The sequence below is a fragment of the Pseudorca crassidens genome, chromosome 18 (assembly GCF_039906515.1).
Source record: "Pseudorca crassidens isolate mPseCra1 chromosome 18, mPseCra1.hap1, whole genome shotgun sequence".
In the NCBI taxonomy this organism is placed as follows: Eukaryota; Metazoa; Chordata; class Mammalia; order Artiodactyla; family Delphinidae; genus Pseudorca; species Pseudorca crassidens.
The window spans coordinates 72,923,320-72,950,109 of NC_090313.1; the positions used below are offsets into that span (position 1 = coordinate 72,923,320).

General features: G+C 37.4%; 1 protein-coding gene across 4 annotated transcripts in view; it reads right to left on the reverse strand.

Moving 5' to 3' along the window:
• Window positions 1-26,790, reverse strand: part of USPL1 (ubiquitin specific peptidase like 1) — a 40,125-nt gene that overhangs the window by 7,447 nt on the left and 5,888 nt on the right. For 2 of the 4 annotated variants that reach the window (XM_067713524.1, XM_067713525.1), the window contains 6 exons: window positions 23,915-24,080; window positions 23,270-23,398; window positions 17,413-18,058; window positions 13,642-13,755; window positions 7,799-7,928; window positions 4,566-4,691 (listed from right to left, as the gene is read on the reverse strand). In XM_067713524.1, coding sequence (XP_067569625.1) covers window positions 4,566-4,691; window positions 7,799-7,928; window positions 13,642-13,755; window positions 17,413-18,058; window positions 23,270-23,398; window positions 23,915-24,013 — 1,244 coding nt within the window. In that variant the 5' untranslated portion in view covers window positions 24,014-24,080. The remainder of the gene's footprint in view (window positions 1-4,565; window positions 4,692-7,798; window positions 7,929-13,641; window positions 13,756-17,412; window positions 18,059-23,269; window positions 23,399-23,914; window positions 24,081-26,790) is intronic. The other 2 variants (XM_067713526.1, XM_067713527.1) reach the window with 2 other exon arrangements.

Consider the following 26,790-nt stretch of genomic DNA (forward strand, 5'->3'; position numbering starts at 1 on the left):
AAGAGTCACAAGAGATTTCAAGCTACGATCCATTTGTACTCACCTCCCTAACATGAGATTCACCTCCTCCTGTTATAAGGATCTACCCTCAGGAAGAGAAGAAAAAATAGGAAAGAGAGAAAGCAAGCACAAGAGAACTGTGCTAACTGCCCTGCTATACAAGTCAGCAGGGCACACTGAGTCAGCTCCACAAAAAGTAGCCAGTCTTGTGCTAACGGTCTGGAGTACAAGTTTTTGATTTTCAGCCCAACTAATGTAATATAATCATTCATATTTTAGAAAAAGCATATTTAACAATGTGCACATATGTACTTCTGAACTGTAATAATGTAGGCTTTAGGCAGAAAAAAATCTGCAAATGTAATTTTTAAACCTCATTACATTTTAGCTCTATTATACCACTGTTTGAATTTGCAATATGACAAAAAATGAAAAATATGAGTAAAATTAGGTGTAATTCAAAGAATTAGAATTCGTTCATGTTAATTGTAAAAAAGAAAATACATCTTTAGAAAAAATTCAACTGTTCGGGAATTCCCTGGCTGTCCACTGGTTAAGACTCCATGCTTCCACTGCAGGGGGTGTGGGTTCAATCCCTAGTTGGGGAACAAGGATCTCACATGCTGCGTGGCCAAAAAAAAAAACCTCAACTGTTCAACAAAGGTTTACAAACTGTGTTTTCTGAAGGTGGTTCAAGGATCTCACAAATAATGAAACATTTCCTGCCAAACAATGAAGACTTAAATTAAGAAACATAATTTTAACTATTTTTTATATCAGTATTCCATCCAAAATTTGTAGGGGAGAGTGTACTTTATCTGTTTTAAAAAAGTCTGAAAATCATTGTATTAGACAGTTTAACAAAGCTCTCTCTATAAGCACAGAGCAGAAATGTCTTATTTCAGTTCTCCCTACTCCCCTATCCTTTAGAAATAGTTATTTAAAAAACTGATCATTGTTAAAACTTTAAGTAAGCTTTTCAAATGACAATCCAGGATAGTGTATGACCAGATTCCTAAAGGAGATCGTGGCAGTAATGAGAGGTTCATTTCAAGAGTCTGTGAAGTAAAATTAAATCACATTCTAAGTCTATGTCACCATGCTCTGGATATAATTCCTAAATAATTTACTCAAATTTACTTAAAGAAAAGTAGCAGATTTGGACCCACCAGATTTATCAATGGACTCTTTTTCCAATGGGAACATATAGAGATGGGGATTACCTGAGACAAGGTGCTCAGGGAACACTATTAATTTTTAGAATGCTATAAGATTGAGTTATGCACGATATCATGATGGACCTAATTACTTTTAAGTTATCCCTAAAAGCTATATTAAATTTGCTTCTAAATTCCATTAGATACCAACAATCAAGTTACACAAATTTCAAAGTAAAAAAATTACCAGGGACTTTATAAAGACATTGTCATTTAAAATTTAAGTGAAATTTTACATACTAGTTCAATTTACTTTTGAATACAGTAAATGTCCAAACTATAAATTCTGCTTACAAATTGGCCCATTCACTAGAACTCTAAACACATTTCCCATTGAAACACTGGCTGGATACATTTCCACATCAGAGTATGAATCTTTAATGTAAGTAAAGCAACATATTTGTATAATTAAAAATTATATGTTGCAATACAACAAATTAATAGATCAAACAAAAAATAGTAGTGAGTTTATCTTCAATGTTAGGGCTTGAGAAAAAGCACTATAAACTGTTATAATTATACACCAAGAAGCCTCAAGTGATCCAGTGATCCAGGGCAGGATGACAGACTTCCAATCCGGCTGCCCTTCTACCTCATCACTAAGGAAAGCACTTCAAAAAAAAAGGATTCCCTGGGAATTCCCTGGCGGTCCAGTGGTTAGGACTCTGTGCTTTCACTGCCGAGGGTGCGGATTCAATCCCTAGCTGGGGAACTAAGATCTCACAAGCCATGCAGCACAGTCAAAAAAATAAAAGGTGGGGGGGGGGGGGATTCCCTGAAGACTTAAATCTCAAAGCTTGGACCCCAGACAGCCTATGGACTTTTGGTTAAAGATATCTCCACTGTCTCCCCAATCAAATGCCATCAAATGATAGTAAAGGACAAAAAAAGGTAATAAACCAAAAGGACAAAAAAGGGAAAGGAGACATGAGCAAACGAGAAGACAATAAATACTTAGAAGACAAAAAGCAAACAGAAAAATGGTAACTTAGCAGAATGAATGAAGTGATGAATGTAGTGACTGCTACAGAGTGGGGATACTGATGAGAAGAGCTTATATGCCCCAAAGAACCCCTAAAGACTCAATATTGATAGGCAACAGATGTTGAAGAAGGTAGGGGTAAGGCCCTGGGCTGAATACTGAGATAGTGACCACAAGTGTGTATAAAGAAGACTCCGGGGACTTCCCTGGTGGCATAGTGGTTAAGAATACGCCTGCCAATGCAGGGGAACCGGGTTCGAGCCCTCGTCCGGGAAGATCCCACATGCCGCGGAGCAACTAAGCCCATGCGCCACAACTACTGAGCCTGCACTCTAAAGCCCAAGAGCCACAACTACTGAAGCCCACGCGCCACAACTACTGAAGCCCGCCCGCCTAGAGCCCGTGCTCCGCAACAAGAGAAGCCACCGCAACGAGAAGCCCATGCACCGCAAAGGAGAGTAGCCCCTGCTTGCCGCAACTAGAGAAAGCCCACGCACAGCAACAAAGACCCAACGCAGCCAAATATAAATAAATAAAATAAATAAATTTATTTAAAAAGAAAAGAAGACTCCCATGCAGCAGACCCAGGGAGGAACCAGTATAGATTAGAACCCTGGAGCAGAAGGATAAAAGGTAGCCAGAAGAGAGGTTTCCAGAAAAAAAGGGGGAGGAGAACTTAAAAAACTGTGAAGTATTTGAGTGTTTAGAAAATTTGTTAACGGGCATTTTAAGAATTTGGAAAAAAAAATCACAATGTATATATAACAAAGCAAGTGAAAACACAGGCAATTAATAATTCCAGGAAAACTAAAGAGTTATAAAAGAAATGAAACATAACCACGTATCCTGCTTGGCTGGAGAGGGAATATATGCATATTCATAATAAACAATAAGTACTGAAGCACTGATTTAACCAAAAATGTAATCATATTGGAAGGACAGGGAGAGGTTAAATAGAGACGGGGCCCAGGTGTTGGTGTAAGAGCCCTTAGTCCTCAACTACTATAAAAGAAGACTATATAAAGGTGGAATGAGTACACTGTTTTGAAATCTCAAAGTAAATACTACCTTAAAGGTTTAAAAAGCAGATGCCTGGGTCTTCCCTGTGGCGCAGTGGTTAAGAATCCGCCTGCCAATGCAGGGGACATGGGTTCGAGCCCTGGTCCGGGAAGATCCCACATGCCGTGGAGCAACTAAGCCTGTGTGCCACAACTACTGAGCCTGCACTCTAGAGTCCGCAAGCCACAACTACTGAGCCTACGAGCCACAACTACTGAAGCCCAGGTGCCTAGAGCCCGTGCTCTGCAACAAGAGAAGCCAACGTAATGAGGAGCCCACGCGCTGCCACAAAGAGTAGCCCCCGCTCGCAACAACTAGAGAAAACCCGTGTGCAGCAGCAAAGACCCAATGCAGCTAAAAAATTAAACAAATGAATAAATAAAATTAAAAAAAAAAAAAAAGCAGATGCCTGGAGATGGGGTAGGAGTGGCACTGCTCTTTTTTCCTTTTAAGTCTTGGCACTATTAGATTAACTGAGAATTTATTACTTGGATGATAATAAACCTTTAGGAAAGATTCTGAGAGGTTTCTTGGCACATCCAAGGGCATCAGAAAAAGGTTAAGAAAAGGTTAATGTCACTGGTTCTTTATTACATCAAATTAAACCTCAAAACATTTTCTTTATGTAGAGATAAGGGCAACTGAAAGCAAAGGTTAAAGAGAAGGTATGTGTGTGAGTGTATTAACAAAAGAGAGACAAACTGCCTGAAATGGAATTTACCTGTGAGTTTTTAAAGATATGGGGCTTCTGATAACATTGGAAAAGATAATTCTGATCAGTCCTCCCACTGAGGAAAACATAGAAGAGCTGGCAAAATATAAAAATGATCCATCTGCTCGAGGGCAGCAGAGAGCTTACAACAGGACGAGGAATTAGCAGGCCGAGGACTGAAGAAGAGGGAAATTCAGACAGATGAGCCTATGGCTCATCTTTGAATCATCTTAGTTCTTGAAATTAGATTAAGGACATTCCAGAATTCTAATGACTCCAGGCACTTGGCAGAGGTGAGAAAAATGGAAGTTTAATATCCTTAAAGAGAGAAAAAAGGCAAAAGAAGGTAAGACAGTAGGACAGTGGGGTCAGACAATCACCCTAAGTCAGCTCTGCAGTGGTATGTCGCCTGAACAGCTTGCTTATTGGCCAGAGTTCCTGATAGAGAGAAGCATTTTGGCAATTCACAAACATACATTAACTCAAACTTCTGAAAGTAGGTTGTAGTCATCACTTTCAATTCTACACATTAAAAAAAAAAAAAGTAAATCCACCTTCATTTTGTTCTAAAAATAGTAGTGCAATTTAAACTCACTTTTCTAATACCATTTTTCTTATCTGTGACTTATTGTTGCAATTGTTACATGGACCAAAATGGGCAGCATTAACTGGGTGCCACTCAGGGATGACGTTTGTAAAGGTGACCAGATTCTTCATACACCTATAAAAAAAGAAGACAAAACTTTGATTAAGTTAAATTCATTTATGTTAACTCAATCAACATTTAAAATAAAAAGGTACTTTCCTTTATTTGTTTATTCATACTTTCCTATTCCCTCAAATCAATATATCAATGTTCCTCCCGAACCCTGCTCTAGTAAAGCTCTTGTAAGGACTCTCCACGTTAATTACCTATAGTTTTTCAGCTATGAGATGAAGAAAGCGTTAAGGCAGAGTTTCTCGAGAGCAATACCACTGCTATTTTGCACTGGGTTGTTCTTTGCTGTGCGGAACACTACTGTGCATTGCTGGATACGTGGCCCATCCCTGGCCTCTACCCACTAGATGCCACTAACAGCCTCCAGCTGTAGCAACTAGTTATCTCCAGACATTGCCAAATGTCCCATGGGACAAAAATAGCCCCCCCCCCCAGAAAAATATTTTTCTCAAAAAATAGTTGAGAACCACTGTTCTAAGGCTTTCAAATTTATTAAGAGATCATCTCTTACTCAAAAAATTCACCATCTGGCTCTCCATTATTGACAACCTAGAACAAAAAGGGGCACTTACAAATATATACAATCAGGAATAGAGACAACTTAATTATCTTGATCCTTAAAATGTAAGAATATCAGCTGCGAAAGAATACTGTTTTCACAGTTTACACAAGTTCTAAATTTGCACTTTAGCCTGAATACTTAATAGCAATAGGCATCTAAAAAGATGATCTTTACAGATGCACACTGTACCTCAACTAGATCCGCTTCAGTAATATCTTTAAAAGAGCAATTATTTATTATCTAGGAGACACCACCTTCTTCTCTAAACAGTAACAAATACTGGTAAGTCATAAGTGAGATAAGCACAGGCCGTTAAAAATAGATCAGGGAAGCTAACATTTTAAAAGCAAAGCCACATAGAGGTATCAACAAATACACTGACTATATTTCTGCTAAATTCTTAGTTCTCAAAGATAAACGTGAAGTAAAGGTTCCTATTTTTTAGTTAATAAGAGGGAGTTTGTCTCAGCAAGTAAGTGTTAATGCTCCACAGGACACTTAACATTTCTGAGCACTTACTATGTACAAGTCACCGTGCTAAGCACTCACGTACCAAACAAATCCAAGTGGCAGGTACTATTCTTATCCCCATTTTACAGATGAGGAAAGTGAAATACATCAGATGATAAATGACAGACTTGAGACAGGAATTCAGGGAGTCCGACTCCAAAGACCATGTTTTTAACTGCCTCCAGAACATATCTTCTAAATTAAGTAAGAGCTGTTCAACTGGCACTAAAAGCAGCAGCACAAAAATGAATGAGTTTGCTGGGTATTCTTCCACCAGATTAAGTGAAAATACTTTTAGTAAAATGCCACTTCATTTTAGCTTTTCCTCTGTAACTCCTTTTACTTTTAAAACAAAGAACTTAAAAAAAAAAAAAAAAAAGGCAAACCCGAAGCGGTTGGTGGCTTCCGTGCCTTGAGCTGTCAGAGTTTTTTCTGTACAGCTCCAAAATGCACTTACCCACCTTGTATGCAAAGCCAACAGATCAAAATAACGGCTAAGCCACCGGCCCCCTATTATGTTCATGTTATTTCCCTAACTAACTGGTCTGAATTTGGCCAGAATAAAGATTACTTCTGTTGAGTTCATGGCACACAGGATATGCTCAATGAAAAGCTGTCAAACAACTGAGGTGGGGATTTTGGAAAAGCTATAATGAAGCTGATTTGAATCATCAGACTTGTATACTTTATTTATGTTATTTAAAATCCAGGTGGTGATTAGGCAGTACACCACAGTGAGCAGGAAAGTCTTAGAGAACAGAAAACCTGAGACTGAATTTTGCCACTTACTAGCGTGTCACCTTGGGCATCAATTTAACCCCTTTAAAGCTTCAGTTTTCACATTGTCAAATGAGGAGAAAGTCAGGTAATTTATAGAAATTAATGACAGAAGACCTAGAAGCAGGTATCTGTTCTCATACTCACTTACACAAAATTATTTAAGTCTTAGGTATGAGTGAAATGCTAACTCTTACTCTGTTCTAGTACTTTCAAGCTAACTGGTGAAAATACAAATGTTTCCTGGTTCTGTAGCTTGGATTCCCTAGAGTGTTCTCTCAGTCCCAACTCTCCTCAACTGATCCCTAAATACCTAAAAATAATCTTGATTAAGATAATGGATATCTAAAGCAATACTTTCCTCTTATAGTTTTATTTAATAACTTTGAGAGACTCCAAATTTTCCAGTTTACTAATAGTTGACTTTCAGAAAAGAGGAAAGGCCAGCCAGCCAGAGACTTTCTCATATGTGGACAAAGTGAGGGTATCATGCCTGATGAACTTTCTCTCCGACTCCTCTTCTAAAACCTAATTTCTCTCCTTATTTATGTGGCAGGTGTATGGAGGCAAGATAAATTTGCAGCTTCTTTCTTCTCCATGCTTCCTCCCAAGTACCAATCTCAGGGTCATGTACAACAGCCATGATCCCTCTAATCCTCACCTAGAGGCATCAGGCAAGTAGAAAGTACGGCTGAGACAGCTCACGTGTGGAAGGATTCTGGTGATGGCTGGTCTTTCATGGGACTAAGGAAAGGAATGGGAAAGCATAAGTTACCTCTGAGGACTGCTATCAGACTCTGGGAGCCTAAAATCAAGTTGCCATGATGTTAAAAACAAGCAGACAAAAGCCCTAGTCCCTAATATTGGCGTAAACAAAACACACATAGTTTTTCAAAGAATTCTAAGAGGTATTCTTACTCAGTGGGGAATCCAGAGGGGAGGGGAGTCCAGGGGAACACGCTACGTTCCCATTTGTCCCCACTTCCCACTAAAGAACTTCTTAAGAAAATGCCTTCTAGTAATCTATCAAACCATTTTTTTTTTTGTACTCTTCTAGTATGAAGAAGCAAGCAAATTGCAATTTCTGAGGCTCAAAATTTTCCTTTAAACCTTAATGGTGGAGAAACTTCAATATATGGTGGGAAATTTTATCAAGGGTAGAGAGAGCAGTGCTACAAGTGGAAGCAAGTTTTCTTCCAATTTTATTACTTGGAGCCATTTTCAATAGAATGAATCCATTTTAAAAACTAGAAAAACCAACCTGTTTTGATATTTGTGTCCACATTGTGAACATTCAAAATTCCAAGAAAAAGAATATGTGAAGAGCTTCTCAACGTGGGGTTCTGTTTTTAAGAGCAGGGGAAGTGCAAACACAGGACTTTCCATATCACCTTGAAGAAGAAAAAAAAAAATTATTGCTCATAATTAACTGAAAAAAGATAAACCAAAATTACAAATTGTTGTCTTTTCTCACTACATTCACAGTGTGAATATATGTGAATATGTATGTATGACAGAGTAAGTTATTCACAGTTGGGCAAGGGAAGTTTTCAAAGCATTTTCTAAAAATGTCCATCATAAAGATTTAATTAACACTCAGTATCTTTCATTTGTCTTGGTGGACACTTATGAAAACTTCTTAAGACAAAAGATAGAAAAGGCTCATACTGTCTCCTCAGATCTTTTTAGGTTTTCTCAGGGAAAACATATCCTCAGAACTATAACAGCCCTAGAGTATTATAAAAACAAAGCAAAAACATGTACAGGTTTGTTTGGTACAGATACTAGAAGTAATATGACTGGTGAAACACTGTACGATAGTAATTTCAGAGCTGGACAAAACCATTAAAAAGCCATCTCCATTCTGACTCTCCTGTTCTACATGTGGTGAGGGTATGACAAACCAGGCTTAGAGGACCAGATTCAAATCTCCAGACACCTTACCTACTACTCTTCTTAATCTTTTAACAATTAAAATTAAACTTCAACAACTTTAAGGCTAAAGAAGATCTGAATTTTGTTGTCATTAAAACAAAAACCCAACTGTGGATTCTGTTTTCCAATTTAGAGACCAGCAAGCAAGTTAGTAGGAGGATTTATATTCTCCTCTTACATCCATCCTCCAATTGGTTTCTCTCCTTCCTATCCTCCGGGGAGCTTAGATGCTGCCTTACTGATTTGGCCTGAGAAAGAACCTGAGTTCTTCTATCCTCTCCCTCCCCTGGGACAGTCTCACTTCCGTGGTTCAGTTCTCCCCCTGGGCTGGAACTACAGTTGCCTGGAACACAGCCAGGAGGAGTCACCTTGGCATGACCAAAAGGCAGAACAGTGGGTTTTATTGCCTAAGCACACGCTATAAATATCGGTGGTCACAAAGGCTATTTTAATAGTCACCTTTGTGGTGCAGTCCTACAGCTATTTTTGTACAAAAAACATAAAATATTTTTTATAAACAGAAATAAATACAAATCAATCTCCTAAAAATGAACAGATGCAACATCATATGCATAAACAGTGCAGAGTACAGCATGAGTTTGTAATCAGTTATCAGCCTTTAAATGCTTACTCTATTGTAACTAAATATTAAGTGAAAAAGTAATTTGTATTTCATGAGGACATAGAATCTTTAGGTCTAAAAATACATGAAGTTTTCAATGAATCAAAGTATCATGAAAGAGCTCAAAACACAGTTAAATAAGTTACATGATTACAGATCATTTTAGATAATTTACATAGCTCCTAAATTGATCTTAATTATTTTTCCTTTGATTATAAGTTTTATGGGTATAAAGCATCCTATTAGAGAACATATAATGCCAATACCTAATTCTAATTTTTAGAACCTCCAGCCTAAATTAGTTAAGTGGTTTATTGATTGATTGATTGATTGATTGATGGCTGCGTTGGGTCTCCGTTGCTGCACTCGGGCTTTCTCTAGGTGCGGTGAGCGGGGGCTACTCATCATTGCGGTGCGTGGGCCTCTCATTGTGGTGGCTTCTCTTGTTGCGAAGCACAGGCTCTAGGCTTGAGGGCTTCAGTAGTTGTTGCACGCGGGCTCAGTAGTTGTGGCCCGCGGGCTCTAGAGCACAGGCTCAGCGGTTGTGGCGCACGGCCTTAGTTGCTCCGCGGCATGTGGGATCTTCCCGGACCAGGGCTCGAACCCATGTTCCCTGCATTGGCAGGCGGCTTCTTAACCACTGCGCCACCAGGGAAGCCCTAGTTAAGTGGTTTCTTTGCCTCTAGTACCTAATCCCCAACTCCTACCCAACTACAGATCTTCCTCATCTTATGATAGGGTTAGGTCCCAATAAACCTTTATACTGTAAGCTGAAAATATCATTAAGTCGAAAATGCATTTAATACACCTAACCTACTGAATATCACAGCTTAACCCAGCCTAACTTCAACGTGCTCAGAAAACTTAACATTAGAATACAGTTGCGCAAAATCATTGCATACAAAGCCTATTTTAAAATAAAGTATTGAATATCTCATATAATTTATTGAATACTATAATGAAAGTGAAAAACAGAACGGTGGTCTGGGTCCAGCATGGTTGTAAGTGTATCAGTTGTTTATCCCATGATTGCATGGCTGGCTGGGAGCTACAGCCACTGCCCAGCATCACGAGTGAGTATCACACCACTTACCACTAGCCCAGGAAAAGATCAAAATTCAAAGTGCAGTTTCTACTGAATGCATTGATCTCTTTAACACCATTGTAAACTCAAAAACTCAAAAGTCAGACCATTGAAAGATGGGGACCTAGTACCTAGTTTGCATATTGCCCTAAAGTACCCTCGTTTATTACCAGGATGCAAACCTTTCAGTGACTCCTTGCTGTCTAGCTATTCAAGTTTCCTCTTCTGATAATTTCTCATTAATGTTTTCTGGCCATTTTTCTATCAGTTTTTGTCTCTTTTTTTTTTTAACTGATGTACAGGAGTTCTTTGTAAGATATCCTGGGTATTATTTCTTTGTTCTATCTTTGCCCAGAGGTTTTAAACTTTAATGTAATCACAGTCACCAATCTCTTCTTTTATGTATCTTATTTAGGAAATTCTTCCCCACTGAGCGGTAAAATATTCACCTGTATTTTCTTCCAGAGTTTTACAACTCTGCTTTTCATGTTCAGGCTTTTAGATATGCTGAAGTTTCTTTCTAATTACGGTGTGAAGTAGGGATCTAATTTTCCCCCTGTATCAGGAAACTACTGTCCCAAGCACCGTTTCCTGGATGGCCTTTTCTTTCCCCACCTACCTGCATCAGTACCTCCATCATGGTTATGAAGTAACCAAACAGGGAGAGTTTTGATCTGGACTTTCTATTCTGTTCTAGTGGTCTGTCTATCCTTACACTGGTACACTACACTCAAAGGCTAAATTACTCTTTACACTTACATAAATAAGTAGAAACCATAACAATGACAGCTTTTTCCTTTTTTAAAAAAAGAAAGAAATATACACATTAGAGGGAAAGAAAACACCTAATTGAAGATAGTAGTTACCTTTGTGGGGAGGTAAGGAAGAATTGGGGAAGAGTACAAAAAGGGCTTCAGTTGTATTTGTAATGTTATATTTCTTAAACTGTGGGGAGGGAGAGCAGAGAGGACAGTTTACAATGCGTTTTTTAAAAACAATAATCAAAATGAGGAAGTGGCTGGCTGATCTTAAAAATTTAACAAACATTCCGGGTCAATACAGATTCTACTTCTCTTTCTTTAGTACTTTAAAATACACGTTAATATTCAGAATGAGGACACATACATCGTAAGACTCTAAAGTGCTCCCTGCAACAAAGATTTCATTAGTAAGATCTTAGCCTCTAATGTAGCACCTCTCACTGCTGACTGAGTAGTACAAACACAAATGAGAGGATTCTACTGTATTGGAAGAGCTGTATGCTTGCCCAATTGCTATGAGTGCACAAAATTTACAAATCCCAGACCCAAGGTAGCAATAGAGCAAGACGCCACCTTGTAAATACAATTAGCAGGGATAAGAAGAGTGATGATTCAGACTGGGGAAGAAACCACTCTTTAATTCAATTGGGAACTGGAGTAGGGAACCTGAATAAAACATCTCAGGTCACTCTAGGAGGGAAATGATACCTGCAAAATGCAACACGGGAGCCCCTCAGTCTACACTCTGGCAATCTTATGAAAAAGGCTCCTTTGAAATGAGTATCCACCCAACAGATCAGTGATTGGGGGTAAGGAAAGGGGCTGACCATAAAGGAGCCAGGGGAACATTTTCATGGTGATAGAACTGTTCTATATTTTGATTGTGGAAATGGTAACACAACTGTATACATTTGAAAAGGATTTTACTATATGTAAATCATACTTTGATAAAAAGAATATTCGTCCCATCTGAGATCCCACCTGATGATGAATTAGAATAGCCCTTTAGTCCTAGAGGAGGCAATGCCAAAGATCTGGCATATGGAAAATCAGTTTATAAGAACAGAGTAAACTTAAATATGTAGGAGTTCATGAAAAACAAAATAGTAAAACTAGGGGACAGAACTGTGGGACAAAGAAATAAGGGGACACAACCATGCAAAAAAGACACTGCTTCCAGATACACTATCTGGGTCTGATGAAATAAAGGCCACTTGTTGAGAGAAAAACTTGAAGGCATTGATATTGTACATAATTTAACAGGAGTATTATACTAATAGGAGTATCATATATTCAGCTACTACAACACAATATTAATCGAAGAGTTAATACAAGGATAAAGAGAGGGACTTCCCTGGTGGCGCACTGGTTGGGAATACGCCTACCAATGCAGGGTTTGAGCCCTCGTCCAGGAAGATCCCACATGCCACGGAGCAACTAAGCCTGTGCGCCACAACTACTGAGCTCGCAAGCCACAACTACTGAAGCCCGCGCGCCTAGAGCCCGTGCTCTGCAACAAGAGAAGCCCCCGCAATGAGAAGCCCACGCACCACAACTACTGAGCCCACGTGCCACAACTACTGAAGCCCGCGCACCTAGAGCCCATGCTCTGCAACAAGTGAAGCCACTCAATGAGAAGCCCGCGCAAGGCAATGAAGAGTAGCCCCCACTCGCTGCAACTAGAGAAAGCCCATGTGCAGCAACAAAGACCCAACACAGTCAAAAATAAAATAAATAAATAAAATTTTTAAAAAATAGACTTAAAAAAAAAAAGGATAAAGAGAAATATGGTAATTCCCTGGCGGTCCAGTGGTTAGGACTCAGCTCTTTCATTGCTGGGGCCCTGGGTTCTCTCCCTGGTCAGGGAACTAAGATCCCACGAGCCGTGTGGCAGGGAAAAAAAAAAAAAAAAAAAAGATAAAGAGAAATAAAACATAAAGAGAAATAAAACAAAAGGCACCCCCTCAAAAAAAAAAAATCACTACCAGCTCCTTTTTGCAATACAAAAAAAAATTTATAAAGACCTGGAGACTCTAGCGCCCCTGTTCCACTCTGCTCCCAGAGGCCAAAAGACAATTCATAGAGGACAAAGCAGGTCTCATTCTTATGCCCTTTTTAAAAGTAAGAAAACTTTCCCAAAAGGTCATCAGGATATATCTCCTCATATTCCATTGGCTAAAATTGTACCATATGTCCATTCCTAAACCAATCACTAGCAGGGGAAATAGAATTATTATGGTTGGTGTAGACCAGAGATTCTCAACCCCATCCGTCCATAAGAATCACATGGAGGCTTCTAAAAATTACTGATACTTGAACTCCATCCTGAGATTCTTATGTAATGGGCTCCCAGCACTAGTTATTCACTTATAAATTTCCTAGGTGCTTTTTTAATACACAGTCAGTCAAGGCTGAAAACACTGGAGTAGTCTACTGGGGGACAGTATTGGGAAAGCAACGGATGGTGTATCCCGTGAGTATTCAGCTGGTTCTGAGAACTGCATCCACGCTGAAGGGGTGGAACACATGCCTGCATATTTATATAGAACACCTCCATCCACGAATGATTTAACCAGTGATTAAATGATCAGATTCCAAGAATCTGATCATCCCAAGTAATAAAACAGTATTATGTTTCCTTTTGATGTAAGTATGTCTTTATGGTAGATGAGTAATACAATTCAATTCCATAAATTACTTACCTAATGTACACCTAAGCTGAGGCTGCAGCCTAATAAAAATATCGTCTCTGACTTCATTCAGACAGGTCTCTATCTTTGCAAATATTTCAGAAGGAAGTTTTTTACAATCTCCATCTGATAATAAAATACAGAACATTATCAATTTCTCATCAACCTATTTCTTTCTACAGACAATTAAGACATTACCAAAATGAAAGTTTACCAGAGTCAACAAATTTTGCAGAGACAAAAATGGAAAATACAAAATTCCTTAATTCTTCTTCCTCTCTCTGTGGTATACCATATATTCCCTCAATAGGTGTTAACAGCACAGTATCATTAGTACTGATTGCCTGGCTCAACGTCATTCTGCCTGAGTAAAATCTCAGTGCAAGTCTTTGAGGCCTGGCTAAAGAGCCACACTTCCAGATATTCTGCCCATCTCTGAAACAGCTGAAGCTCTCTTTTCATGAAATTATTACTTATGCTAGAGACAAAATCTAGCCATTTAATCCTCTCTGTTTAACTTTTACTGGACTTAACTAGATCACAGGAGCAGACAAATTTATAAGGAGTCTTAATACAGTCATGATTATTTCCCAAACTAACATTTGGTATGTTTTCCTCCTCCTATGTCTTTTGAAGGGCCTTCAATGACATCATCACATTTCATACAATTCTACATTCTGCTTTTTTTTTTACACAAATCTGCTTCATTAAAAACTTTGCAGGCTAGTAATTACACTCTGACACAACCATAGTTTTATTAGCCATTCCCTATTGTTGGACATTAAGTTGTTTCTTTTTTTACTATTATAAATACTATCATGTTAAACATCTTTGGGCACACACCTGTCCATGTTTTTCATCATTTCTTTAGGGTAAAAGTCCTCAAGATGCAATTACTCTGGCAGAAAACTACCTAAGATTAATAAGAAAATTATTTTGAATAAAAACCGCCATATGCATCTGACTCTAGTTACTTTTAAGCTACAAATAGATCTTTTCACTCAAATCTCTTACGAATAAATAATTCATACAGCCTGATCACACTCTGCTTATATGTTTCACTATGAAAACATCCGGAGTCTTCTGTAATATGAAGTAAGCATTAACCAGAATTTTTGTTATTTGACCACACTGAAGAAAAGAGAAAACTTATAATCCAAAGTAATGTAGCTTGAACAAATGTTAATTACAACTATATTGTAAAAACTACAATTATCTTGTAAAAAATTAATATAATATTAAAATTAAAAGTTAATATTAATTTAATATTCAAGTCAAAATTTGAATGAGGTATGTTCTTTTACAACAAACAACTGTCACCAACTCAGTACTGGGTTTTCTATAATTATACAAAACAGGAATAAAGAGAAAAGGCAGAAGCAAATATGTTTCTGAGAAACTGAATTTTAAAAATTGCAAAAAACTTCAATCTCAAAGAAACTCAAATTGAAACAAAATATTTTTTATCTAAAAAATTTACAACTTTTTAAACGTTTCTAAGCAAAGGTGATTACAGTGTTCTGGGATGTTTATTTCTACATATGAAAATGGAATTATTATGTTGGTATAACCCTTCCGGAAAGCCATTTAGAAAGACTCTTTTTTTTTAAAGGATCCCCAAGGGGATCCCCTTCTTTTTTTTAATATAAATTTATTTATTTTATTTATTTACTTTTGGCTGTGTTGGGTCTTTGTTGCTGCCCGTGGGCTTTCTCTAGTTGCAGCGAGTGGGGGCTACCCTTTATATAAATATTTTAACATCCCTTCTAGGGTATAATCAGCAATGGATTCAAAGGATACAGGGATATCTGCCATGGTATTTACACATAATAGCAAAAAAAAATGATAAGTAGCCTGAATGGTTAACAATGGGGAAACAATGTATAAGAGTATACTAATAAAGTAATATGTTGCACAACCGAAGTCAAACTGCATAAAGGTTAGGATTCTCCACCTACCAGATACCAAAACCCCAAAAGCCATAATAATTAAAGAGTATGGCATTGGTACAGAGACAGAAAAATAGTCAACAATGGGGAAACAATGTATAAGATCTATATAAAAGATTGCATGATCAAAGTCAAGTTGAATAAAGATGAGGACAGCAAGACCTAAAATGCCCTAATAATTAAAAGTGTGGTATTGGTGCAGGGACAGATAAAGTGACCAAGAAAACAAAGCAGAGTTAAGGAACAGCTGCACACATACAGAGAATGTTATATGACAAAGGGGGCATGGCAGATCAATTGAGGAAAAAGGTGGAGCTAGAAAAACTGGCTATGCAATGGAAAAAAATGAAACGTTACCACATACCAGACACAATTACCTCCAGTTGAACTAAGAATTTCAATGTAAAAAGCAAAGCTCTGTGACTTCTCAGTGAAAACAGAGGTAAATGACTTTCTGATCTTGGAGAAAGGAAACATTTCTTTTTAAAAACCACAGACATTACTAGCTATAAAAGGAAAGATTAACAATTTCTGTCATCAAAAGATATCTTTAAAAAAGTAGAAACATGAGATACAAAGTGAGAGATTCAGTAACCTGTCTGAATAAATACAGCAACAAGGACATATAAAAACTCACACAAATCAATAAAAACATGAAAATACAACAAACAGGGATAAGACACAAACAGGCTTCACAGAGGGAACAGAGGGTCAATCTACATACAAAGAGCTGTTCAACCTCTTTAAAATCTGGGAAAGGCAAATCAAGACCACAAACCATTTTATATCATTCAAATTGCAAAAATCACCACGTGTGAAAAAAACCAAGGGAGGAAATATGGATTAGGAAAATCTCTTCTACATTGCTAATGGGAGTAGACTGGTACAACCACTTTGGAAAACCATTAGCCATTATCTAGTAAATCTGAACTCAGAGTCTATCCTATGGTATATCCAAGAAAAACTCTTGTGCCCCAGGAGACTTGCCTAAGAATAGTCACAGCAGCAGTATTTACAATTGCAAAAAACAACCGAATGACAGATGAATAAACACACATATGTACTTACAGACTGATATACTTACAAACTGGAAATATCATATAACAACAAAAATCAATGAAACACAAATACAACCAGTACAACCAGCATAGATAAACCTTTATAAAAAAAATAAAAGTCCCAGAAGAAATACTGTACAGTATGTCTTTTTTTATAAAGTTCAAAACATTAAATTAGGCAATATATTGCTTAGCCATATATATGTAGGAAAAGCTATTAAAAAACAAGAAACGATATAACACATATTGATATAACACATTTCAGGATAATGATTAACTTTGGGGGAGGTAGATGATGGGATGTGGAGGAACACATAGGTAGATGCAAGTCACTGGAAATATTTTAATTTATCTTGGGTTCATGGGTATCCTATTTTATAGAAAATAAAAATACAGCCCTCACTGTGAAAAGAGCTTTTGGGGGAGTTGTGGGATTATGGATGGTTTGTATTTACTTCTTTATTCTGCTTTACGGCAACTCAAAAACTTAAAGTTGTACTTTGATGTACTCTATGTTGACCACCATTACCCTGACAGCTAAGATACAGCCATAGCCTCTTTATTCTTTACTCTTAGTTTTTGAAAAAGACTGCCTTTTGGGCAGTCATGATAACACTACTGGTGTTCACTCAAGCTTCATGACAGACTCGGTCCCTATGCTCCTTGCTCCGAGGTTCTACGTAAAACAAAAGCTACTGATGGCATCTTTTCGCGTGCTACAACGTTCAACATTAACCTCTTTAAAAATTAAAGAGAAATAAAATGTTATTACTAACCTTTAACTCCATCCAACTGACTGGTGTGCAGAAACTCATTGGCTTGATTATACCTGGTAAACAACTGACCGAACACAGACTCCTCTTTAGAGCATAGGTCAGTCACAGTGTTTTTCAGCCCTTCCAAGTGCACCAATGCTGACAGGATACAGTCTAACCAACAGAGAGCATATGCGTTTTTCCACTGGACACATGACGTCTGGCAAAATGAGGTATGCTTGCTCTCCAACGGCATTTCCAGTTCAGATGCGCATCCTTCATTTTGAGGGGCAGTCCCTCCAGTTCCAGAAACATCAACCACAGTAGAATCTTCTTCAGCAGCCATGTCAACAGTATCAGCTTCCAAAATCTCATTCTGCTCCAAGGAATCAGTTGTCTTAATTGGATTCTGTTGACCACCGTGTAGTAAACCAGGTAAGTCTGATGAGGTTTCATCATACTCTTCTTCATCATGTTTACTGTTCAAAACTTGTTCACCATCAACACCATTATGATGTTTAGTCTTTTTGGCATTTGCTAAAAGAGGTGACTCTTTATAGTTGGTTTCCACGATCTTTCTTTTTTGAGGCTTATCTGGAGTGTGACAATCTTCCAAATCAGGAGTAATTAAGTTATTAAGTGATTTAGAGCCCAAGGGATAGATGCACTAGAAAGAAAAAATAACAAAAACTAAAAATTCAAATAAGCTCAAGCTTTAACTTCACAGATTCTACATCATGAAAAATATGTACAAAATTTTAGCATTACTTTGACCTGAGAGGGTATACAATATTATCAATCTAAATTTGAAGGAACCAGGGATAAACAGCTATTTAATCAAAAATTTCGTCCCCAAAGAGTAATTTTTCCTAGTTAATCTGAACAATCAAGGGTTTAATCTGAGTTACTCTAGAGTAAGCTAGCAAGGAAAACGTACATAATTTTGCTTTAATAAAGAATCTAATGTTGAGTGAATTAAAAATTCCAACATTTTATGAGTGTACTATTCTTTTTAAGACAGGCACACTGCATGGCATTAAAAACTAGAAAAGTATTTTCAAACCAAAAAAGTTGCAGAGTAATCTGTATTGCTTCTCAGTTTTGAAACTGAGTATTAATCTGAGAGCACATCAGCATATCAATTTTACACCCATATTGGGTCTAAGAATCACACTGGCTGAATTTTGATAACTTCACCATGCACGAACACAATTTCAGGCAAATATCAAGAGTAAACAAACCACTAAAATAATCAATGAATGTTCCCTAAGTGTGAAAACTAGTAAAATAATTTATAAGATAAATGCAAGAAGTCTACATACCGTGTGCCCTCGTTTAAAATATGCTTTCTTCTACACAAGTATGGGAGATTGCTCCCTTGGTGGCCTCTAGCGAACTAAAGAACTATACACCTCCAGATACTCATGCCCTTGTACAGCCAGCCCCCTGCCACACAGCCTCAGGCTTGGCCACGTGACTAGCTTTAACGGGACATTAGCAACCAGGATGCCCATGCTTCAATAAGCACTGGCTTGTTGGGCTTGCCCTCTTGGAGCCCTCTTTCTGCACAATCTTTCTTAGTCCCAGCCATCACACTGTAAGGGTCCCAATTAACCTCACCGAGAGACCCTCATGGAAAAGAAGTGAGATCCTGGCTGACTACCTGAGTTGAGTTCCCAGCTGGCAGCTAGCATCCACAGTCTGCCATGTGTACATTTTAGTTGTCCCAGCCAACAGTATGTGAAGTGTAAGAACTGCCTTGTCAACCCACAGAATCATAAGTGAAGCCATTAAGTTACTTTAGTGACTAAGTTTTGAGATGGTTCACTTCACAGCAACAACTAACTGAAATGCTCTCATTTAAAGTATAGCATTTTCTATACAAGCGAACACTATATGCATAACATTGTACTTACTTCGAAATTCTTTAGTTTAATAGGACAAGTTCTTGATTTTTCTGTTACCAACTAGCTGTGCGATCAGCATCAATTAACAACTTGACCCTCAACTTTATACCCTGAGATTTCCTTAGTCCTACCACATGTCAGAAGACAGAGCACACTTTAAAAATCAATAGCAGTAATTTTGTATTCAGAGTCATCCAAAAAAATTGAAAACAAAACCTCAAAGAGATATTTGCACACCCATATTCACTGCAGCATTATTCACAATAGCCAAGAGGTAGAAGCAAACCAAATGTCCATGGACAAACAAATGGATAAAGAAAACGTGGTATATACATACAATAGAATATTATTCAGCCTTAAAAAGGGAAATCCTGTCATATGCGACAGTACGGATAAACCTTGAGGACGTTATGCTAAGTAAAATCACAAAAGACAAAAACTGTATGATTCCACTTATATGAGGTGCCTAGAGTAGTCAAATTCATAGAGACAAAGTAGAACGGTAGTTGCCTGGGCTACAAAGAGAAGTTGTTATTCAACGGGTACAGAATTTCAGTTTCGCAAGATGAAAAGGTTCTAGAGATATGTTGTATAACGATGTGAATATAGCAAACACTCCTGAACTGTATACTTAAAAATGGTTAAGATGGCTTCCCTGGTGGCGCAGTGGTTGAGAGTCCGCCTGCCGATGCAGGGGACACGGGTTCGTGCCCCGGTCTGGGAAGATCCCACAAGCCGTGGAGCGGCTGGGCCCGTGAGCCATGGCCGCTGAGCCTGCGCATCCGGAGCCTGTGCTCCACAACAGGAGAGGCCACAACAGTGAGAGGCCCGCGTACCGCAAAAAAAAAAAAAAAAAAGGTTAAGATGGTAAATTTTATGTTTTTTTAACAATTAAAAAAATTTTTACTTTTTAAAGGCAAAAAATTAAAAAAAAACCTTTACCATTCTCAAGCAGAGTCAAAATCATGGTGTGCACATCCCACCAGCACCCCTACTTAATTAAAAACAACAACAACAAAAATCACTCTTAGCCAGTGGGTAATATACAAAGAGTTTGCTGACTCCTGGTGTAAACCAATGTACTTCATAAAATACACTGGGCTCTTACTGATGATTAGAACATTTTCTAAAAACTAGATCAATAATTACTCTAAAGTTCTTTTTTTACATTTGCAAAGTATATACTTGAAAGTCTTGGTTATTTTTTTTTCCTCATTGCTTAAAAAAGAATGCTTCAAAAACTAAAAATGCAAAAAACACATCTAACCATAATAGTTAAAACCACTGTTCTGAGAACAGACTTCGCTATTCTGGTAGTCCTTGGTTAAAGAACTCTACTGAAATATCACGTATTGTTCAGAAGAGGGAAAAAAGTAATTTTCTTCTAGAATCTGTAAGTTTTATTTTTCTCTCTTTCCAGTGCTCACAATTCTACAACTTTATTCTGAGCTGGTTAACTAGTAAACTCTGTAGAGTCTGGTGTTACAGATGAGCTGAGCTGTCAAGTCTCCTAAAGTCAAGCCCTCCCCTTGTGCAACAGAGCCTGTCATTTGCTCCAGGGATATCCCCCCAGCAATTCTGTGACACTTACTGTTTTTCCCTCTCTACTGGATATAACCAGCGTACAAACATGCTGCTATTTTTCCCAACTTAAAAACAAACAGAAGTAAAACTTTTCCCTCCAGGTACTACCCCACGTCTATATTTCTCAATTCTTCCTCTCCCATTTTCCATCACTCACTCCAATCAGGCTTTTACCACTACTACTTTACCAAAACCACTTAATCAAGGCCTGCAAGGACCCCCATGACACTCCAGTCAATGGTGAGTTGAGTCCTCAGCCACCTTGAGTTCTCACTGGAATTGACAGTAAATCATTCCTTCCTTCATTAAACATTTTTCACTTGACATCCAGGACAATATACTTTCCTTCCTGAGATTACGCCTACCTCACTCTCCATGTCTCTCACTTCTTTGCTGCTTCCACTTCACCTTCCAAACTTTTTAATGCTGGAGTGTTCCAGGGCTCAGTTTTGCAACTCTTTATCCACACTCTTGGTAAACTCACCCAGCCTCATGGTTCAATTACTTACTGAACCATGTAAGTTCATGTAAGTTTGCTGATGACTCCCAAATGTATATATCCAATCTTAGACTCTCCACCTAACACCAGACACATAGATCCAACTGTTTACTCCATATACCCAGGTATTAGATAGATGCCTCAAGCTTGATTGCTCCTGATCTCCTCATCTTTCCCCCAGATCTTCCTCTTCCCAAAGTCTTTCTCAGTTCAGCAACCGGCAGCTCCATTCTTCCAATTATTCAAGCCAAGTATCTGGGGATCATCCTTGATTCCTCCCTTTCCTACCATGTACCCCACTCTTTCAGCATATCCTTTTAACTATCAAAATACATATAGAATCCAACCATACCTCATCAACCTGGCCACTACTTGTTCTCCCTGGAATACTACAACTGCCTTCCAACCATTTCCCTGCTTCAGATCTTGCCCATCACATTTTTTTCAACATGAAAATCAGATCATGTCACTCCTCTGTCAAAATCCCTACGATGGTTCTTTATTTCATAGTAAAAGCCAGCAAATGGCCTACAAGGCTTTACTGGATCCATCCCATCTTCCCTTATTCTGCTTCACTCACTCCGATCCAGCTCTGCTGGTTTCTCTGCAGTAGCACAAACATGGACAGGCAGCCTCCGCTCTCTCAGGACCTTGTATCTGCTAGTCTCCCCACCTGGAAGGCTCACTCCTCAGGTATCCACAGGACTTGTTCCTTTTCATCTCTTTCAGATCTTTGCTCAAATGTCACTTTCTCAATTAAGTTTCCTCCTATACTTTATTTAAAATTGCAAATTACCCACTCTCTGATACTCCAGTCCCCGTGGCTTTATTTTTCTCTACATCACTTTTCATTACCTCACACAAAAAAGTATGCTTTCCTTTTTTATTTTCTTTCCCAATCTAGAATATAGCCTTGTTGAGAGCAAGAGATTTTTGTTTTATTCACTGTATCCTACCATCTGGAACAGTGCCAACATGGTGACACACAAATAAATATTTATTGCATAAATGCAAAAAAATAATTTATTTCTATTTGTAAGAATACCTGAAATTTTCTTTAAGTGTTACCCAACAAAAGTATCTACCACCAACAGTATAATATAGTCTAGTATTTTCCAAAACTGGCTGATCATCAGACAGTTTATAAAAGTTATAAAACTACAGAATTCTGGGCCAACTCTATTGAATAAGCATCTAGGTGAGACCCAGAAATTTTTTAAAAGCTTTCCAAGTGATTCTGATGAACTGCTAGTTTACCTGGAATAATACATATCTGACATGAGAAGACTGTATTCCAATCACTGCTCTGCTGCTTTATGAAGATGTTGTGTTCCTAAACCCCCTGCATCTGTTTTCTTATTCATAACATGGGAATACCTACCTTGCAAAGTTTTGAGAATTAAGTATGTATATGACAGTTTCATAAGTTGTCAAGTACAGTAAAATATAGAGTATTATGGAATTTAACGAGCTCCTGTGTAAAAAGTTGTGCCAGTGGGTACAAATTACTATAATTCTAAGATATTTAGAGCCTTAAGTACATAATATTTAGAGATTAATAACCTTTTCAATAAGTCCCAAAGTTAATAAATAACACATGAGAATAACAACAGCTAAAAGGACCTCCACAAGGTTTAAAAAAAAAAATCTTGAAACATATTCTCTCTTCTCACAAGTCTAATGACAATAAAAACAAACATCTTCATGTAATAACTCAGGAAATCAAGTGGCAAAATAAAATATTTAAAATTATATACCAGACAGATCTAGAGACTAACTACATGTTAAAAACATACAATCTAAAAACTACAAAATGAGTACAAATTTAAACACTGAAGAGAAAAGCAAAAGGTGAAAACTTCAATACCATCTAAGATTAATACTTTACCTGCAGGTCCTCACATAAAAAGACAGATTCTTGAAAACTAATTCGGTAAGTCTTTAAGGCTTTTAACTTTCCCTTCGTCCTACAAGCAGGGCAATACCCATCTGACGGTACTTTAGATGAATCATAATTCTAAAAGAGAAAAAAAGTAAATTAAAATATAGACATTCCTAGATTGTATAAAATTACAAAAAGTTAAATGGAAAAGTAACCAGAAAAAAAATGTACACTTTTTACCTAGAAGTGTCCTGGCAAGATATCTTAAAGACAGCAAATAAAAGAAATGCATATAGGCTTTAATACAGCTATTGTTCCAAAAAGAATATATTCTAGTTTTAAATATTAAATTAAGTGTTAAAAATAGCATCAGTTTTATCTGCAAGAAAAAAAGTAATGTCAACTGTCACTGAAAATATGTTCAACATTTTCAAATAGTAAACTATACGGTCTATGTTTTATTTCTACTTTTACATATCAATAAAACATAGAGAGGTAAACAGAGAACAATCTTTCGCCATTACTGTAAGATTTCCGTGGAAGATACAATTTTTTTTAAATTAACTGGTAAAATTAAAACCAAATTTAAGTCTTAAAAATAGGAGAGAAAAAAACCAACTTTGCACTGAGGCAAAAAATAAGTTCACTAACTTTTCCCAAATACCCCACCATATGGAGTGAAGATATCCCTATATCAGTCCCTGGTCCAATCACTGGCAAACCATTTCCAATCTTCGGGGAATCCATCATTCCGAGTCATTGGCTAATTTATGTCACTTGAAACATGTCAATATCACTAAGGATTTTTCAATGAACCCTGGAAAAAAAAAAGTTAATAGACAATTTTTATAAGATGTATGCATATTAAGTATATTTTGAGAACTATATATCTTATGTTAAACATATTCTGAAATTGTAATCTTGAAGTGAAAACAAAATACCTAAATTTATTTAAAGATCTAGCAAATTTGTGGAGAGAGGGCAAAAACTGGCAATAGGACCAGTCTTCACAGTAGACTCATTTGTAAGCAAATTTATCAAAACTTGTAATAGAGATAGCTATTACTTAAATATATTGACAAGAGCTTGAAAACCTAAGTTTTTAGTCTACGCACAACTTGAAACAAATATGTAAGCATTATACCAAGAAAACGTTTAAATAAAACACAGATCCATTGTGCCATTACTTAACAAGGACAAAAGAACCCCATACATTCCTATTGCTTTCAACTGCCAAGAATACATCACCAACTGAGAACAGTGCCACTTTTTAAATAAAAGCTGCGAACAAAATACTATTTTACATTAAAGTAAATAATCTGTAACGGAACAAAAATATAAACACTGTCAATCGTACAATGTTTTGAGTGTAGACCCATGGAGTAGAATCACATTTAGTAAAGTTGAAATTATGAAACTGGAGCTCAGTGTAAGGGAAAAGCAATTGTTAACAGTGGTTCAGATACGGATTTAAAATACAAGGAAAACAAGATAAAGGAGAAATTTAAGCAGAGTGAATCACCACTTCACAGGGATGTTGTAAAACACTTTCAAGCAAAAGTCTTTCCCAAATCTAAGAATCCATGATTCTATGACAACCACTTTCTAGGAAACTGGGGCTCACAGATTCACTTTAAAAACTAGTTAGGCTATTGTTTCCTGCTGTATAAACTTTACACACCTTTCAAGCCAAGGAATAATTTCAAAAATAAAAATGCTTTTTAGAAAAGTATCAGTGGAAGATAGCCTCATCCACCAGAGGGCAGACAGCAGAAGCAAGAAGAACTACAATTCTGCAGACTGTGGAAGGAAAGCCACAGAAAGACAGACAAAACGAAAAGGGAGAGGACTTTGTACCAGATGAGGGAACAAGACAAACCCCCAGAAAAACAACTAAATGAAGTGGAGAGAGGCAACCTTCCAGAAAAAGAATTCGAATAATGATAGCAAAGATGATCCAGGACCTTGGAAAAAGAATGGTGGCAAAGATTGAGAAGGTGCAAGAAATGTTTAGCAAAGACCTAGAAGAATTAAAGAACAAACACCTAGAAGAAAAAAGAACCAACAAACAGAGATGAACAATACAATAACTGAAATGAAAAATACACTAGGAAGGAATCAATAACAGAATAACTGAGGCAGAAGAATGGATAAGTGACCTGGGAGACAGAATGGTGAAATTCACTGCTGCAGAACAGAATAAAGAAAAAACAATGAAAAGAAATGAAGACAGCCTAAGAGACCTCTGGGACAACATTAAACACAACAACATTTGCATTATAAGGGTCCCAGAAGGAGATGAGAGAGAGAGAAAAAGGACCCAAGAAGAGATTATACTCAAAAACTTCCCTAACATGGTAAAGGAAATAGCCACCCAAGTCCAGGAAGCGCAGAGAGTCCCAGGGAGGTTAAACCCAAGGAGAAACACGCCGAGACACATCATAATCAAATGCGCAAAAATTAAAGACACAAAAAAATTATCGAAACCAACAAGGGAAAAAACGACAAATAACATACAAGGGAACTCCCATAAGGTTAACAGCTGATTTCTCAGCAGAAATTCTACAAGCCAGAAGGAAGTGGCACGATATATTTAAAGTGATGAAAGGGAACAAACTACAACCAAGATTACTCTACCCAGCAAGGATCTCATTCAGATTCGACAGAGAAATCAAAAGCTTTACAGACAAGCAAAAGCTAAGAGAATTCAGCACCACCAAACCAACTCTACAACAAATGCTAAAGGAACTTCTCTAAGTAGGAAAGGCAAGAGAAGAAAAGCACCTACAAAAACAAACACATAAAAATTAAGAAAATGGTAATAGGAACATATATATTGATAATTACCTTAAACGTGAATGGATTAAATGCTCCAACCAAATGACACAGGCTTGCTGAATGGATACAAAAACAAGACCCATCTATATGCTGTCTACAAGAGACCCACTTCAGACCGAGGGACACATATAGACTGAATGTGAGGGCATGGAAAAAGTTATTCCATGCAAATGGAAATCGAAAGAAAGCTGGAGTAGCAATACTCGTATCAGATAAAATAGACTTTGAAATAAAGAATGTTACAAGAGACAAGGAAGGACACTACATAATGATCAAGGGATCAATCCAAAAAGAAGATATAACAATTACAAATGTTTATGCACCCAACATAGGAGCACCTCAACACATAAGGCAACTGCTAACAGCTATAAAAGAGGAAATCGACAGTAACACAATAATAGTGGGGGCCTTTAACACCTCACACTAATGGACAGATCATCCAGACAGAAAATTAATAAGAAAACACAAGCTTTAAATGACACAGTAGACCAGGTAGATTTAATTGATATTTATAGGATATTCCATCCAAAAGCAGCAGATTACACTTTCTTCTCAATTGCACATGGAACATTCTCCAGGACAGATCACATCTTGGGTCACAAATCAAGCCTCAGTAAATTTAACAAAACTGAAATCGTATCAAGCATCTTTTCCGACCACAACGCTATGAGATTAGAAGTCAATTACAG